General features: G+C 35.7%; 1 protein-coding gene across 1 annotated transcript; it reads right to left on the bottom strand.

Annotated features, from left to right (window-relative positions):
- Positions 1 to 478: 478 nt before the first annotated feature.
- LOC127794489 (uncharacterized) lies at positions 479 to 13,852 on the bottom strand. The gene is made up of 3 exons (XM_052325626.1): positions 12,600 to 13,852; positions 1,569 to 1,824; positions 479 to 1,132 (listed from the first exon to the last, which is right to left on the bottom strand). Exons 1-3 carry the CDS (start codon positions 12,927 to 12,929, stop codon positions 732 to 734), a joined length of 987 nt encoding a protein of 328 aa, XP_052181586.1. The 5' UTR covers positions 12,930 to 13,852; the 3' UTR covers positions 479 to 731.
- Positions 13,853 to 18,864: the final 5,012 nt, after the last annotated feature.

An 18,864-nucleotide genomic window follows, 5' to 3' on the forward strand; every position in this document is an offset into this window, starting at 1 on the left:
GGTGTAGAAGACGTGCGTAAATTCTATTTGCATGAAGATAATATATAAAGTGGTTGAAGCTAGTCCTTTCAATTGGCTTACTCCATAACCATAACTGCAGCAACGATTGGGAAAAAATATGGAGTCTGGTTGGTACGCAACTGGTAAAGCCAAAATAGTTGAGCATTTAACGGGTGCAAGGTAAAAATGGCATAAGAGCTCAGAAAATTAACACACCCAACAGCGCAGCAGCAGAGGCAAGCAAGCAAGCAACATGAAAATTAGCAATGGAAGTACCAAAATACTAAGACAACATCAACGGAACAGAAGGTCCTCAGTCCTCTACATACATTAAGAGCTTAGCAAAATTAACACACCCAACAGCACAGCAGCAGAGGCAAGCAAGCAAGCAACATGAAAATTAGCAATGGAAGTACCAAAATACTAAGACGACAACAACGGAACGGAAGGTCCTCTACATACATCAGCTTCGCAAAACTGTCCAGCAGAAAAAAGTAATGAAGAAACATTAAAATAAAATAAAAAAACATATCTTTTTAGATGTATCCAGAACTTTCATTGTTTCTCCAACCATCCAACCAGGTAGAACAAAAAGATACTCCCTGTTAAAGTCCATATCTCATTTGAACCCAAGACACTGATGATGTTTTATTTTGCATTAAACAAATTGTTGACCCAAAGGCAAAGGGTACATATGCCCTTGAAACATTGAGAACTAAGAAACATATCCTTTATCGCACGGGGTGCTGGTTGTAGTGATTCTTCTCCTTTTTCTTTGCAGCAGCAAGCTTTGCACTCCTTGCAGCAGCCTCAAGAGACGCAGCTTTTGCAGCAGCATCCATCTCCTTGCTTGATTTCTTCTTCTTCATGGATGTAACTTTCTTAATCTTCTCTTTCACATCAACAACAGGTGCTGCATCTTCACTCTTCTCAGTCCCCGCAGCAGCTTCATCAGTTCCCCCATTTGCGCCTTCACTGCCATCAGCCTTGTCCTGTTGCTGTTCTTTAGCCTCCTTTGAAGCTTTATCCTTCTTTTTCTTCTTTTTTGAACTTTTTCCCTCCCCAGGAGGAGCATTTTCCTTCTTCTCCAACTCTCCACTAGGATTATCTAGCTTCTTCTCTTGGGCATCACCTGTAGGCGCCAGTAAGGGGGGCAAGATTTCCCATGCAACAAGAAGAATTATAAGCAGCAGCAAAAACATTCTAATAAGAAATGAATAGAAGATAGGTCTTTTAGATTTTAATCAAATCTCAACCCAGAAGTGATATCACCCACAGACGAATAGACCAAATATAATTGGTAGAAAAGTCAAAACAGAAAAAGCATGCAGTCCAGCTTATGTTAAACAGGATGGAGATCTTTTAATTTGCTTCCACAAAAATGTGTTAAAGATCATAAAGAGATCATTTCTCTATCAGAACTAAGTCATGATACTACCATATTGGCATGGAACAAGGAAATCTACTATAGTTATCTGATGACATAATTATGAATTTGACCTAATTTTATGAAGAAGTGTGAAAGTAAACATGCAAGGCTTGTCTGCAATTATAGATTCGTATATTACCACGTGAGTCATCTTGGACACTGCCCTCAGACTTTGCATATCCCAGTTCAGCAAGGACAGCATCAAGTTCTGCAAGCTCTTTCTTCTTCAGTTCCTTCTTGGAAAGCTGCCTTTCTGGATCTTTATGCACCAAAGAAACTTCAGCAAGTTTCTTCACAATTGGCTCTTTTTCTACTGGCACTTCAGGTTCATTATCATGTTCTTCCTCGTTATCATCATCAACTTCATCTAGTCCTTCATCATCACTTTCACTTTCCTGGAATTCATAATTAACCAAAAGTTAATCAATCTATTCTGTTGTCTTAAAATTTAAAGAATTTAAAATACTGGTCCAGCACAAGGCAGACAAAATCTTAAATTTTTTTATATAGATCACATAACCAAAGAAATCATCTAGGGTCATGTTTATCTCAGTTCTGCTACAATAGAACTCAGCTGGATAAATTAGAAAGCCGCAGGGGAGGGGGGCGAGTAACCCAAGAGATGAATGAAGAAGCTACATAACACAATGAAAAATAAATTTATTGGATAAGAAAGAAAGGAAAGGAAGTTTCAACAACAACTAGGTCTTCAGTCAAATATATATGCATATGTATATATATATATATATTCTGTTTCTTAATATGAAGCCACTATAAGAAAAATAAGATACAAAAAAGGAATGGGTGAGATAACCTTCCAAATAAAAAGAAAAGGAATAATTAGTCAGAGAAAACGAAATGGGACCAGTCGCCAACTTGAAAAAGGAGGAACCAAAAGAAATATACCATGTCATGCACTTCAAGAACATTCTAAAATGCATTCCTTTAAGCGATTAACAGAGAACCAAAAAGATGTCAGCAAATAGTTTCAAGAAGATAATTGTGCAATATGTCCCTTGTCTGCAGCAGGTCAGAGGTTCAAAATTCCTTTCTGACCAAATCAGCTAACTAATAAGAACCAAAAGGACAAGTGCCAACTGATTCAGATCCCTCAACTTTGTCAAAGCCCATGGAGGACTTCTCCAGCAAAGCCACCAAAAGAACCAAATTGTCACTAGCCAAAAATCAGATTGCACAAAATCTCAACCACAAAAGAAACAGTCTAATAATCTCATGCATGATATTTAAGCAAATAAGCAAGCATAAAAAAATACGGCTATTTGAATTTATACACATCTAGCAAAACTATATGCTTTTAATTCTCACCTACATAGGCCATAGTGTACATGTAGGGAAACATTTTTTTACTCCCAAGATGGCATCTAGGATGAGATTGTAGAAATTCAATATACCATTTTTTCTGGGTACATTGAAATTCAGGAATTCACAAAATACAGACACAAAACAGAGCATTCCCAGTCATTTGGACACTAGCAAGTTAATTTATACATATAATGTTCTAGGGGAACAAGGTGCACTCTGCTTAAAATTTACTTAGTGTGCTAAATAATAGATTGCTTCGAAGTCAATTGGCACATTTAAAGTGCTTGTTGAGGCACTTTGACTAAATTTTCATCAGTTCTTACATATTTGGTGAGCTAGATTATATTGTCATCATGCTAACATTAATGAGCATTACATACATATTATTTATCACACAATGTGTATTTATTATACTTCATTTTTAAACATAAACATATTTTGTAGGTTAGGCCCACTGTAATAAATGCATTTATTTTAACACCAACCAATAAGAAATGTTTAAGCCTAAAAACAAGGAATAATAAATACATATTGTTTGTAAATTATTTAATGCTTCTTATATTTAGCAATACCCTAAAACAAATACAGTCATTACAATAAAACCAATCAATAAAAATTGTTTAGTCCTAAAACATATTTTCTAAAACGACGTGCATTTAATACTCTTTAATCATTGCCCTTAGACCAGTAGTTAGAATTACTCTTATTCATTAGTGATTGGATCCTAAATTACATGTTAATTAGTTTTATATTAAATTAAATTTAGAAAACAACAACATATCCAGCATTTATCCCACTATGTGGGGTCGGCTACATGAATACTAGACTTCCATGTATTTCTGTCTTTTGTCACATCTTCATTTAGACTCATACACTTCATATCAAAGTTTAATATCTCTCCTAAAGTCTTCTTGGGTCTGCCTCTACCTCTTTTTTTGACTAATCGTTCCATTTCATCAACTTTCCACATAGGAGCATCTCTTAGTCTTCTCCTCACATGACCAAACCATCTTAGTCTAGTTTCTCTCATTTTCTCGATTGACACTACTCCTACCTTATTACGAATAACCTCATTTCTAATTTTATCTTTTCTTGTATGGCCGCACATCCATCTTAGTATCCTTATCTCCGCTACGCTCGTCTTTTACTCATGTTGGTATTTGACTGCCCAACATTCTGAGCCATACAACAAAATTGGTCCTATAACTGTCCTATAGAATTTTCTTCTGTTTTAATGGGATTTTATCATCACATAATACCCCCCGATACATTTCTCCATTTTAGCCAACCTGCCTTAATTCTATGCGTGACATCCTCATGAATTTCTCCATCTTTTTGAATTACTGATCCCAAATATCAAAAATGGTCTTTTCTTTGTATGATTTAGTCTTCCAATTTTATTATAACATCATCCACTCTTGCATTCTTATTAAATTTGCATTCCATATATTTTGTTTTCTTTCTACTTAATTTAAATCCCTTATATTCTAAATTATTCTCCACAACTTAAGCTTAGTATTCACTCCCTCTTTTGTTTCATCCACCAACACTATGTCATCTGCAAATAGCATATACCATGGCACCTTTGTTTGAAAGTGTTTAGTGAGTTATCCATTACTAAAGCAAATAAATATGGATTTAGTGCAGAACCTTGATGCAGTTCCATTGTAATTTTAAACGCTTCAGTATCCCCTCCGTATGTTATGACCCTTGTCTTTGCCATAGTTTTCAGTGAATTACACGCTTAACTAGCTATGATTATTTAAGATCTGGTGTAACACTTTGTTCTTGGTTAGCCATTACTTATCGCTTGAAATTGGGGACTTTTTCAAATAAATAGTTAATTTAATTTAATAAACACAATAACAATAATAATAAATTTCCCTCGACTATTACCTTTTTTTCATTTTACACTATATGTAGTTGTATATAAATATAAATATATAAATAATACCACCTTCTAAGGATTCTAATCACACCAGCCACCTGTGTGGCTTTTAATAATTTATGCACGCTGAGAGCAGCTCCATTATCTTGACAACTTTATTTTCATTAATACAATGTCCCCACCCAACACTGAGAACATTCCAGCATTTAACTGATTTAATTTTTTTATTGATTCTATACTGAAGGCCAAGGGTCAACCTCGGTTGACTTGGCAACCAAGGGACCCACCCACCTTGGTTGCCAACTGAGGTTGACCACCTCGGTTGCAAAGGCAACAAAGGTCCCACCTCAGTTGCTTTTGCAACCAAGATTTGCCCTTGATTGCTGTGCAACCAAGGCTGGCCAGCTGTCCAAATTAAAAATCTATTTTTTACATTCATTTTCTGATTTGATCATTAATCAAAAGAACATCTTCTTTTGGTATATATCAAACTTGTCCCTCCTTTTAATTCAGATTGCAATCTTCAACAAATGACAAGAACTGGTGCCTTAGTGTGCTTATATTTCATAAATAATCAGCTAAATCATTAGCAACAATGGCAACAACTGCACGATGTTCTTTGCAGAACAATTTTCTCAGAAACAAGTCAAACACATTCCTTTTCATCCAACACCTATGACCTAGGACACAGTATATCTTGATATCAATTCCATCATCCTCCTCTACAAGAGGATACAAGTTCTCCAAGATAAAATGACATTTAAAAAACATCAATTGGGTAACTCAAATTTCTGGAGCTGGTTTCGAATTTTGACATACAGAAAGGTTGAACTTAACATTTTGTAATGCTGTGAATAAGTTATGATGATGTTCTATAATTGAATGCTATCAGCTGGGATGATTAAGTATTGGAGCTGATATGGATATGAATACGAACAGAGACACAGATATGGAAACAGGACATGGAAATTTAATGAATATGGAGATACTACTTGGGAGACAGGGTACACAGAAGAAACATAATGTTTCTACACTGTTCTATTTGTCATGCTATATAAAAATAAAAAACACGAAAAAAAGGATCAACAGTAATTCAGATTGAAATATATTTAAAAAAAATTATAGGCTAGACATTACTGCAATTTGAGAACGCCAATTAACATCTGGCACTCTAAAAACAATACAGAAAACAAGTATTCCCATTGCCAGACATTAAAGTAGTTCAACTTCTTCTAACTTATGCCTAAAATATCAGGACAATTTAATAACACTAATTAACATCTAACAGTCATACAACAACATTGAAACAGACATAATAAATTTCAGACTTTATATTCTTTAAGTAGCATCAATAAATTTTTATCAATTTTAATAAATTGATAATGCAAAGGTAAAACTTCTGTTCTTGGCCTTCACTTGTAAGTATTTCAATTTTTAGCACAGAACCGGAAGTATTTTGAGGGTGTATCTAAGTGCAATATTAAAAGTATAGTTTCTATATTTTTTGAGTAACAGTTCTGTGCTATTTGCCACTATTTGACTTTAAGTTGAAAGTCACAACAAAGGCAATCACCAATTTGAACTGAGTACCAAAATAGTTGCAAATCCTTGCACCTAAGCTGATGATTACCTTTTTGACTTGCTACTAAGGTCAAATTCTCCTCAAGAAGCACCAAAAGCGCAGAACTGTTACTCAAAAGAATATAGAAACTATACTTCTAAATGTTGCACTAATGTACACCCTCAAAATACTTCCAAAACCTTGGTATTTGCAAAATAAATAATTAATGCTTTCCCGTCGCACCACATTGCTAATTCAGGCCATGCAAGGGAAGGCCACGAACATTTTCAGTATCTACTTATCAATAGTCATAATCAATCTATTTATTGAAATTACATGGTTATGATGAACATTTTTATGGTAACATGAGAACCCATAGAGCATCCCATTTTTCAGTATTACTGCACTGTAATATGTTATGAAAGCAAACTGATATCATCAAGGTGTCTATGACAAGTTGACCTAAAGGAGAACCAATAACAAACTGCGTGAAAAGAAGAAATCAGTTAAAAAGGCATTATAGAGTATCCAATAAAATAACATGACCAATAGCCAACAACACAACGTGCATGAACTATGAATTGCCAATTCTATAGTAGTTAATACATCAGAAAAGTATCACGACCTAGGCTATGGGAAGGGTAATTGTATAAATTGAGGGTTGCTATTGTTGTACATTGGTTAGAAGCAGTTAGTGGTTGTCTCGGTTGTTCTAAGGCAGTTAGAAGCAATGGCTGTTACAAGGCTGTTGGGCTTTCAGTTACTGCAACTGAAGAGTAGTTGAGGATCCCTATAAAAGGGTAGTTGAAAGAGGAAGGAATTCAGGCAAATGAAGATTCAAACTTTTATAGGGATCCTCAACTACTCTTCAGTTGCAGTAACTGAAAGCCCAACAGCCTTATAACAGCCGTTGCTTCTAACTGCTTTACAACAACCGAGACGACCACTAACTGCTTCTAACCAATCTACAACAACAACAACCCTCAATTTACACAATTACCCCTCCCATAGCCTAGGGTCGTGACACTTTTCTAATGGGTTAACTACTATAGAATTGGCAATTCATAGTTCATGCACATTGTATTGTTGACTATTGGTCCTGTTATTTTATTGGATACTCTATAATGCCTTTTTAACTGATTTCTTCTTTTCACGCAGTTTGTTATTGGTTTAGGGTTTAACTGAATTCCTAAGAGGAACCACTAACTGCTTCTAACCAATCTACAACAACATCAACCCTCAATTTACACAATTACCCCTCCCATAGCCTAGGGTTGTGACACTTTTCTGATGGGTTAACTACTATAGAATTGGCAATTCATAGTTCATGCACACTGTGCTGTTGGCTATTGGTCCTGTTATTTTATTGGATACTCTATAATGCCTTTTTAACTGATTTCTTCTTTTCACGCAATTTGTTATTGGTTCTACTTTAGAGTTATAATGCCTTTTTAACTGAATTCCTAAGAGGAAGGAATTCAGGCACGTGAAGATTCAATCTTTTTCCCGATTCTCTCTCAACTTTCTTCTCAACTCTCCCTCTTTACTTTCAATCTCACTAAAATAACCCTTATCACATCCAAGGATCTGACAAAGTGGTATCAGAGCCTGTCAATTCTCTGGCAATTTGGGCAGAATCTTAAGTAGTTGAATTTAGGGTTAGATCCAACACAAATCGAGCAGTTTCGGAATTGATCGGGCCGACCGTTCTTGGTGCAATTAAATTCCAGTGCTTCTTGGGTGTCAATTGCAATTAACACCCAAGCAAATTCCGAGGATCTTGGGTTGGAATTGAAGGCAAAGCAGGTCAAAAGAGACAGGCGTGAAGTGGACTCAAGTCCGAGGCAGTGCAGGCAAACCCAGGGCGATCGCAACTAGAGAGAGATTTCCAACGCCAAATTGAGGTTCAAAGGTGGCAGTTGGGTCCGACAAGAGAGTTGATTAGGCCGAACTCATTCCAATTCTGTTGTCAACTAGGAGTAGCGATCGGGGAAGGCATTCATTCCAATTCTGTTGTCAACTGGAGGTAGCAATCAGGGAAGCCATGGCAGAAGGAACAAGAATGAAGCAATTGGAAGCCCGATTGGATACGACGGAGATTGGCCTTCGCCAAACTCAAGAACAACTAGAAGGTCGATTTGAGATGATGGAACACAGGCACCATCAAACATAGGAGGAGGTAAGTCGTGGCAAGGCTGAGAATGTGGCGACCAGAGACATGATGATGTCGGTAGATAACCTGAAGGCTGGATTACCGGTGTTCGTGAGGATGTTCTAATCTCAAGGAGGAGTTTTTTGGGTTTGGCCAGCAGTTGAATATTGTTATGAGCCTATTTTTGAGGTTGCCCAACGCAAGTTTACCGACGGATTTTCATCCGAGCGTGGGTAAGGCTTCGATCTTGGCAGGAGCAAGGAGTGGCAGCCAAACTCCGGATCCTCTGGTAGCAAAGGATCGACCAAAATTTACAGCAAGGGCTTCCGCTAGAGGGGGCTATATGGGTCAAGCCAATACCCTGATGTTGAGGCTGGAAATACCGGCATTCAAAGAGGGCATGCCGCATTGGTGGATCCAACATTGTGAATGGTTCTTTCACTACTATCGTGTGGTCGAAAGTTAGAAGGTCAATCTGGTAGCGACGTATCTTAACGACATGGCAAATGTGTGGTTTTAGGGTTGGAATAGCAAAAGGTCAGAATTGTGTTGGCATGAATTTGCAAAAGAATTTTGTGCTCACTTCAGTGAAAGAGCAATGGCAGACGTGGTAGAGGAGTTCAACAAATTGAAACAAAAAGGTGCAATGGATGATTATCTAATCAGGTTTGAAGAACTAAAATCATTGTTAACTCTTTTTTACCCAACCCTAGATGAACCCTACTTTGTGTCAAGTTTTATCAGCGGCTTCAAAGATGAGCTAAAGCCGACGGTGAAGATGATGCAACCAACCACCGTCAAGCATGCTGCAGAGAAACCTAGGCTCCAAGAACTTACATTGGGAACGATTGTCAAAAGTACACGTTCTCCATGGGAGTCCAGCCTTTGTTCAATCAACAAGTGGAAGGAAACCAAGGGAACTCTCATCTCAAGATTATCCTAACTATAATACAGCTAAAAATTCTGTTATGGAACAACGAAGAAAGTTTGGGTTATGTTTTAAATGTGGAGACAAATTCAGTCCCGACCACCAATGTTGGAGGCTACTACTGCACATGGAAGGATTAGAAGAAGGAAAGGAAGGAGGTGAAAAAAAGGTTGTTCTCCAAGAAGAAACAGAGATTCCAGAAGCTCAGCTACACTCAATTCAGGCTGTTGAGTTAAAAGATGGAACTGAGACAGAGGAAGAACATTCAACGGCTGTGAACACTGCTACTCTCTGACTGGCCCATGAAGAAGAGCAGAGGAGAAAGGAAGAAAGGAGAATAAATAAGGCAGTAAAGGCTGGTATCAGTTGATCCGCTGATCCGTAGCCAGCTTTGATACTTCTTGGGGACAAGAAGTGGTTCAAGAAGGGGGGATTTGTCACGACCCTAGGCTATGGGAGGGGTAATTGTGAAAATTGAGGGTTGTTGTTGTTGTAGATTGGTTAGAAGCAGTTAGTGGTCGTCTTGATTGTTGAAAAGCAGTTAGAAGCAATGGCTGTTACAAGGCTGTTGGGCTTTCAGTTACTGCAACTGAAGAGTAGTTGAGGATCCCTATAAAAGGGTAGTTGTAAGAGGAAGGAATTCAGGCAATTGAAGATTCAATCTTTCTGTCTTTCCTGATTCTCTCTCAACTTTCTTCTCAACTCTCCCTCTTTACTTTCAATCTCACTAAAATAACCCTTGTCAGATCCTTGGATCTGACAAAAAGCTACCTTGAATGTCGTATAACCAATACTGTAACATCACTAGAACAAGGCAAAATATAAATTACTGACATGATAAACATTAAACTATAGTCAAAGATAGCTTAAATGCTGTGGTAATCAGTAGCATCTTGATGCAAAAAATTCTTTGAAAGTAATCTTTCAAGAACCAAAACAAAATATTCTATACAAAATAACACTATCAAACCCATAGATGAATATCTAAAACAAAAAGATTGATTGTGACCATCAGATGGACATTCCTGCAAACACGTTACCATAAAAAGGAAACGGATATTCCTCATTTTAGTGGATCCATGAGCATAATATTTCATACCAATCTTAGTTGTCATAATCGACATTCCTGCTGCTAAACCATTTGCAGTTCCAGTAGCATGGAAAAGAACAAGCTTCCCAGACACCATCACACTGTTAATGCCCAATCAAGATGAGCCTAATCAACATAATCAAGAATTGAACTCTAAATAATATCTGGAATGCAGGTAAATCTAATATAAATTGAATTTGATATAATTCAAATTTAATTTTATCATAATCATAACATCCCCCCTCAAACTCGATTTAGTACAAGAGATAACAACTTGGGTTGGCAAACAAGATAACATAAACATTGGTTTGATCTAATCAATTTTAGCGAAAGTTTCTTGGCTGATGACCACAAATTTGAACTAGCAACAAGGTTGGCAATAGCAGATTTTCACATCTGAACCAGCGACTAGGTTGGAAATGGCAGATCTTTAAACAGCGATAGCAAATTTGAACCAGCAACAAGGTCGGCAATGGTAGATTTGAAAAGGACATTCTCAAAGTTGACAAAACCAAAGCACTGACTTTCCATCCCAATCCCTCATCACAGTGGCACTAGTGATTTTCTCAAATTCACCAAATATTTTTTTCAGATCTTCTGTTGTTGATTTTGAGAGATTCTTTACAAAGGCATTAGTGAATTTTGTCTTAACCACAACCATGTCTCTTTCTTACTTCCGAAGGAAAGGACCCACATATACTTGTTTGTCATTTAATAGCACGCCATTAAGCTTTTGGATGGCTTTTTGAGAAGCATCATTGACATTCTCAGGGTTGACAAAACCAAAGCACTAGACTTTCCATCAAAATCCCTCATCCCCCCATCATTGAGGCTGATGGTGGCAGTGATTTAATCTGACCTAGGTCGAGCCCTATAATCTACCCCTTCACTTTCTAGGGTCTTGTTTTCTCTTTATTTTGTGTTGCCCTGGTTTTCATGATTTAGAGGGTTTGGCTTCTATAAATAACAAAGAGGGGGAAGAGAACCCCCCCCCCCCCCCCAACGGGGGGTGAGGAAGAAAAAAGGTGACTGTTTTCAGGAAGATAAAAGTTTCTTTTTGGAGTTGGTTGGTATGGCAAAAGTTCAGGTGCAACCTCAGGCTGTAACTGAAATGGAGAACCAATTCATGGCAGTGGCAGTGCTTTATGTTGGTAATCTGAACGTGAATGTGACCGAGTCACAACTCTACAATGTATTCAACCAGGTGGGACAGGTGATGTCTGCTTTAACATGTAGGGACTTGACTAGTTAGCTGTCACTCATTACGATTATGCTAATTATGGCAACCCACAAGATGCTGCAAGGGTGTTGGAGCTGTTGAACTTCCCTTCTCTTAAAGGAAAGCTCATTAGGATCCATTATGCCCTTAGTTTGCATAAAACTGGGGCTAGAAATATATTTATTAAGAATTTGGAAAAGGCAATTGACAATAGAGTATTATATGACACATTTGCTTTTATTTGGGAATATTCTCTCTTCCAAGGTGGCAAAAGACTCATCTGGTCAGTCAAGGGCTATGGTTTTGTGCAGTATGATAGTGCGGAAGCTTCTCATAAAGCTATTCAGAAGCTTAATGGTATGCTATTAAATGACAAACAAGTACATGTGGGTCCTTTCCTTCAAAAGCAAGAGGGTACACGCCTATGGATAAGACAACATTCACTAATGTCTTTGTAAAGAATCTCTCACAATCAACAATAGAAGAAGATCTGAAAATAATATTTGGTGAATATGGGAAAACCACTAGTTCCTTAGTGATGAGGGCATTGCTACTTCAATTTGAGCAGGCTACGAAGGAGGGCTGAATCTGTACATTAAAAAAGTTGGATGATGGCATTGGTGATGATGAGCTATGATACTATGTTAGAGGAAATACAATATCTGAAACAATAAAATGTATATTGTATTGAATTCATTTCTATGGTTGTACAAAGTTTTTATAGACTAATTTATGCAAGATAAAGATAAGCCTAATCAACTTAATCAAGAGTTAAATTCTAAATAAATCTAGAATGGATGGTCAATATCTAGAGCGCAGATAAACATAATATTAATCAAATTTGATTTTATCCTAATCTTAACACATTAAATGAACCAAGCATTCCTGGAAACTTGAGTTTAGCAAAATTAACACAATCAAATACAGAGACAGATTCAGTATCACTCAAAGAGTATAATTATCATCAATGAACAATCATTGCGACTATGATGAGTTAGAAAATATTGACCTCAACCGGTGTGGAGCTCTCCTTGGCAGGAGCTGACATATCAGCTGAACCACCCCAAACGGCTTGAGGCGGAGCTGCAGTGGCGTAGTAATCATCATCATCCTCATCGTCAACATCAGCCCATGATTTCACCGTCAATGGCGTTGGAGTCCAAAACACCTGCGGATGAGGCTCCTCCTCCTCTTGTTTTTTCTTGGAAGAGCTTTTGCCCTTCGATGAGCCTTTCTCTTTGTCAGACTTCTTCTTCTTTCTCAGAGTTCCCAGAGCCGCAAACACGTTAGTACTGTTCAACACCAATGACTCGTCCTTTCGGTTTCCACCTCCCACCATTCTCAAGTTAATCTCAGCGCCACCGTTACTTCAAGCAAACAAAAGATTGTTCCAGTAGTAAAAACACTTTGTACACCTATCTGTAGGTCGAAATTTATAACCGTTCTTTGATAATTACAGCGAATTAGATGAAGATTGAGAAAAGTGAGAAGATCGAAGCTTGACTCACTCAAAAATTGAAGAGAAGAAAGAGATAGGAAGCTAGGAGAAGAGGTTGACTTGAGTTGACGAGAAAAAGTAAGATTCGACTCGACGATAGCTAGGGCTAATTTGCTCGGGAAAATATGCCTAATACGGATTTTTCCAAAAATTTGGACACCAGCTCAGATTGATAAAGAGACTGAACTCAATCTAACAGAAAATTAGGAATCAGTGAACAACAGGCTTTTATATCAGATTGCGAACGTAGAGAAGGTTCGATTTTGACGAGGAAAATGAGCTTACCACGGATTTTCTCGGGAAAACAAGGGCAAGAACGCAGATTGATATCAACTGAATACAAACCGCACTCAATCTAGGACTCAATTCGGATCCAACCGACTACGACAACGGGGAGGACGAATTTTCTCCGAGAAGATGAGTCTACGACGGATTTCCTCGTCAAAACAGCAGCAACGGCAGAGATTGCAGACAGATTGCACTGCTGAACAGAAGCAGGTATGCGACACAGTTGAGATATCGATAAGACACGGATTGAGAAGCAGCGATGGGATTGCGACGAAGCGAAGGCAGGATCGATTGTCTCCGGTAATGTTTTCCAGGGAAAACGGAGAAGGAGATCGAGGATCGTAGAAGCAGTGTAACTGGAGAACGGCCGAGAGAGGTGATCGAACGGATTCTAGGGTTTGTAGAGGCGTTGAGCTTGAGACGAAGAGAAGGCAAAGCGTTCTTACGGTCACGAGCGAGAGCTTTCTGGGCTTACCCGGATGCATACGTGTGAATATATAGATTGTTGCTTGTGTTAGATGACATGCGGTACGATGCGTTGGTGGATAGGCGATGACTGGATATGGTTAAGGAAAATTCTATTTGCAGCCATATTTTACTCACTTCTTAATATACCTAAATTAGTCTCAAATGAATATTAAATTTACCCCCCATTCAACTCTGTAATGCTCAATCACCCATCACTAGGCAGCCACCCTTTTTGCGTGAATCACTTTCTTTAATATTTTTTTCTTTTTCTTTGTATATTTTGTGACAAATTGGACCTTTCATGAATGACTTATGACCCAAAAAAATGAATATGACTTCTATAAGAAAAATGAAATATTTGTGGTTGCCTTTCTCGGCGCCAAACTAAGAAATCAGTGATTTCATCTCCAAAAATCAACCTCTTTTGGGCGTATGCGTTTTACACATTGTATGTTTGTGCGCGTGCGTGTATATATATACATATATATGTATATTGTCACATTTATGTTCATTGTCTCTGCCATCACCATCGCTTCCAAGTTTTAAATTTTGTTGAGGTTGTGATGATAAATTCTCATTATGCACACATATATACATATATTATATACATGCATGCAGACGCATGCACATGCACATATATATATATATACATACATACATACCCATTGTCAACGACCATACTCGCCGACGAAGGCCATGAAAGCAGCCTCCAAACCCCTTGGTTCAGGGGCTACTTTCATGGCCCCCTCTGACAGTATATATATATATATGTGTGTGTTTACATCTGGATTGTATATGTGTATGTATTTCAGTACATGTGTCCGTGTATGCATATATATGTGAGTGTGTGTTTACATATGAGTTGTATATGTGTGTATGTGTATGTATATATATATATATATATGTGTGTGTGATCTCTTAATTTTGCACTCATTATAGATTTGAGTTGTTGGGGTTTGAGGATATATTTCAGAGATGACGGTGTAGAAATGGCTGTGTAAGAAAGTATTTTTGAAAAATATTGATTTCAGAGAGTTTTTTACATGACTGTAAAAAGTTAAAAAGAAAAGGTAAATTTTTATTGGCCATGAAAAACAAAAGTGTGGCTACGAATAGAATTTTTTTCTGGGTAATGAGTTAAATAAGATTTTTTTTTGTTTATTTTATAAATTTAGAAAATTATTGGATATTGGATACCATAATAATAAGATTATAGAGTTTTTTAGGATTTCAGTGTACTTATGTTCCACCCTCAGGAGTCAAAACTAAGGGGGGGGGTTTCAAAAATAAAATGTGTTTGATTTTTTGTATTTGTTTTTAAAATTTTTGAAGAATTTTTAAAAAACATAAACAGGAAAAATATCCTTCACACTTTTCACTTTTTGTTTTCTTCCAACTCTTTCAATTATCTTTTGCTATCAACTCCTTGATTACACGCTAAATATTTTAAAAATTACTAAATTCTAGAACTCACATTACTATACTATTTTAGAGATTAGGTGTTGTTTATAAGATATATAATAAAACAATGAAAATAAAATAAGCGTGCTCCTTTGTCAAATTATTCCTCTATATTCACCATTCATGTAATTTAGAATGATAATGGTCACATTATACAATGATACTTATCATGTATAAGGTGTAAGTTATTTGTCAAAAAAAAGTTAATTAGAATATTTTGCTCTTGATATCACGTTAAATCAAATAAAAAAAATTATCAATTCTCAAAATCAATAATATATGCCATAATATTTTTCCATTTGAATCTTCAAAGTATAAGTCAAGTAGTTAAACCACGATAAGTTGAGATTTCCACTAGTAGATTGTGGGTTCAATTATTTATTTTGCGTAATAAGATAAAATTTTCACATGTAATTTATTTCATCTGTCAAAATTAAAGACATGAGTAACGGGAGACCGCGTGAGAACTGTAATTCCAAAATTTTCTTAAAAATTCTCTATGAAAAGATTAAGGCAACTCTTTTGCTATTTTGGGGGGGAAAAAAAAACTCTTTAAATGAATCTATAATTAGAGTTTAACATTCACAAAACTAATCACTACATCATTAATAACTAGCTTTCACATTAGTGCAATGAGTCCTAACAAACACTAGTGGCATGGTCAAAGTCATGTTTTACGAGGCTGTTAGACATATAGGCCTAGTGAGCTTCTGGTGGGACTTGATGGCCAAACCATCCACTCCACAAGAATAATTACCACTCCCTATGTTCAAAGATGCTGCGATAAAGCGATCATGTTTTATCAGATGGTTGATACTCAAACATGATAACTTGAGATTTAGACATAAAAGTCATTCCTTATATCATATTATAATTGATATATTGTAAAATTAACGTCTACGATTTGTATTAAAAGGTAAAACAATAAAAATACAAAATGTACATGAATAAAAAAATATATTATTTATAATATTTTATGTAACTACAAAATGGAGAAATGTTAGTATATTCAATTCTCTCCCCGGTCAGTTCAAAATCCATGCTAGGTCTAACAAACAGGGGAGTGCCATAAGTTCATTATTTGATGCAATTATGTTAAAAGAGTATATAAAATAAAATACATTTGTTAAAATATGTAGGTTGGGTACGAAGTGGGACCCTATTTAGTCATTTTACTCATATTCGATTTTTTTTTTTTTTGCCCCCAATTCACACCTGCCCCTGTTCAAAAATTTAAGTACATTTAACATATTTACTCCAAATGAATTGAATTTATCAGATAAATATAACTAATAAAAGTAACTATCTTCATACATGTCTGGGGTTATTGTACGAGTGTTTGAAAAGTTTTTTTTTTTGTTTTCTTGATTAATAGTGTTGTTATTAAGATATAACAATGAATTTATTTGTATATGAGAGTGTCTCGATTATAATATGAGAAAAGTCTAGTAAAGTTTATGGGAGAACTGTAGAAAAAGATACCGATTAGGAGTGTTGATGAGGTCACCCGTGAACTATTCAATACTTAAATCATTTTTGTGCTTTAAGTGGAATTATAGTTTTCAGCATGTTTGTGAGCATACATTTGCTAAAGAAGAAGTTTTATATTTATAGGTAGAGGGATTCGTATTCTTCAACAAAAATGTCACATTCTTTTCAATTTGTAGGCAAACACATCAAATGTAGAATAGATTATATTTTTCACAATTTTGCGTGAATAATGTTTGGAGATCTCTTGAACTTTATAATATCTCAGAATGATTTCTTGCATGGTTTAAAGAGAGGTTTCCGGGTTTGGATAGTCCACGAGAGTCTCTTGAATATAATTTTTTATGTAAGCGAGTAACATATGAAGTTCTTTCTAGAAGAGTCCCTCGGTGATATTGAGAAAAGCTTCCAAAGAGTTTACGTAAGTCACTTGGTAAAGTCACTCGACTAATGTCTCTCGCTTAAGATGAGTCACTTGATTAATGTCTCTCGCCCAAGTCTTTCTAAAGAGATTCTCGAGTGAGGTCACTTGTCTAGATTTTTTGAGAGATATTCTTGAGTAAGGTTTATCTGTTAGATCTCTAGATGGATTGTGGACTTCTTTTCTTGACCTATTCTTGAACATGTACCCACTTTTTTGGACACAACAGAGAAACAAACTCTAAACATCAATTAGTTACATACTAATCCAACTAATGGAATCATCTTAAAAATAACCAATGGAATCATCAAAGTATAAAAAATTAAATTATAACAAATACAAATCAAAAGAAAATAACAAATTTTTAAAAAAATCATATTAATACGAAGAATAAAATTTGAAACCTTAAAATTCTAAGACATTTACATATAATTCTGAGGTTGACACCAATTACAGTCACCCTTAAAATCTTCTTAGATAATGGGCTGATGGATGGTCATGGTGGTGGGCTTCTTCGACCCAATGTGTAGCTTTAAGGGTTTCAGGACATATAAGGCGGCTCGTAGCACTGTGGCAGTCATGCATCTAATGGCCACTAGCCTCTAGGCCCAAGACATCACATTTAGTTTATGTGGCTTTGGTAGTTGAGCCGTTGAGGGTTGGCACTGATTAGGTTCTATCTAAGCTCCATAAGGATACAAAATTAAGAAAAAAAAGAAAAAAGTTTTGAAGATGGATTCTTCAAATTTTGAATTTTCAATAAGAGAATAAGTGAAGACAATACTTGGTGCGACCTACTACAAAATGTACCACCTAATCCTAATCCTATCTAATTCAAGGGGCAACCACTAGAACTGAGAAAATATGTAATTAAAAAATCCTTTACACGCGTAAGGCCAACCACATCCCCTCCCATCCCATCCCATCCTTACAAAGGCAGCAATAGTCAAGATTTTAACTTTATTGGAATAACACTTTCTTTTTGTTTTTTCAAGCGACTAATACTGAATTTGAGATTTTTGTTATTAAAGTAATATTAGCCTTAGTCAAAAAGATCAAATAGTCTAATGGATGGATGGGTATTTCGAACTTTTCTTTGCCAATAATATACTTAGTATTTAACATAAAAAACACAAGACCCGCTTCGGCTTGCTAGACAGGCGGCAAGTCTTGTGCAAGCATTAAAATTAGGGTTTTTAATGGTTCGATTTGATTTTAATTTTTATTAAAATTATAATCAAATCAAACTTAAAACTATTAAAACTAAAATCAAACTATTGTCCATTAATTTTAAAAATTAAAAATCATAATCAAACTATTCTATTTAAGTTCGATTTTGATTTTAACTATAATTTTTTAATTTGATTTATACTAACAAACAAAGACAAACTCTTGCAAATAGAATTCATACAAATTTTTGATAACTCCACAACAAATAAAGATAAACTCTAATAAAATTATATTTTTTTTATATAAAGTTACAAATTAACTTTAAATTTCTTAAATATAATTATTTGATTGATAAAAATAAAATAATTTAAAATTAAATTTTATTTTTATTTGTTAATTACTTTATAAATATTAAATATTTTATAAATTTGTAATACATTATTTAAAATACTTGTAAAAAAATATATTAGTTAATATATA

The sequence above is a fragment of the Diospyros lotus genome, chromosome 2 (genome assembly GCF_014633365.1).
Source record: "Diospyros lotus cultivar Yz01 chromosome 2, ASM1463336v1, whole genome shotgun sequence".
Taxonomy (NCBI): Eukaryota; Viridiplantae; Streptophyta; class Magnoliopsida; order Ericales; family Ebenaceae; genus Diospyros; species Diospyros lotus.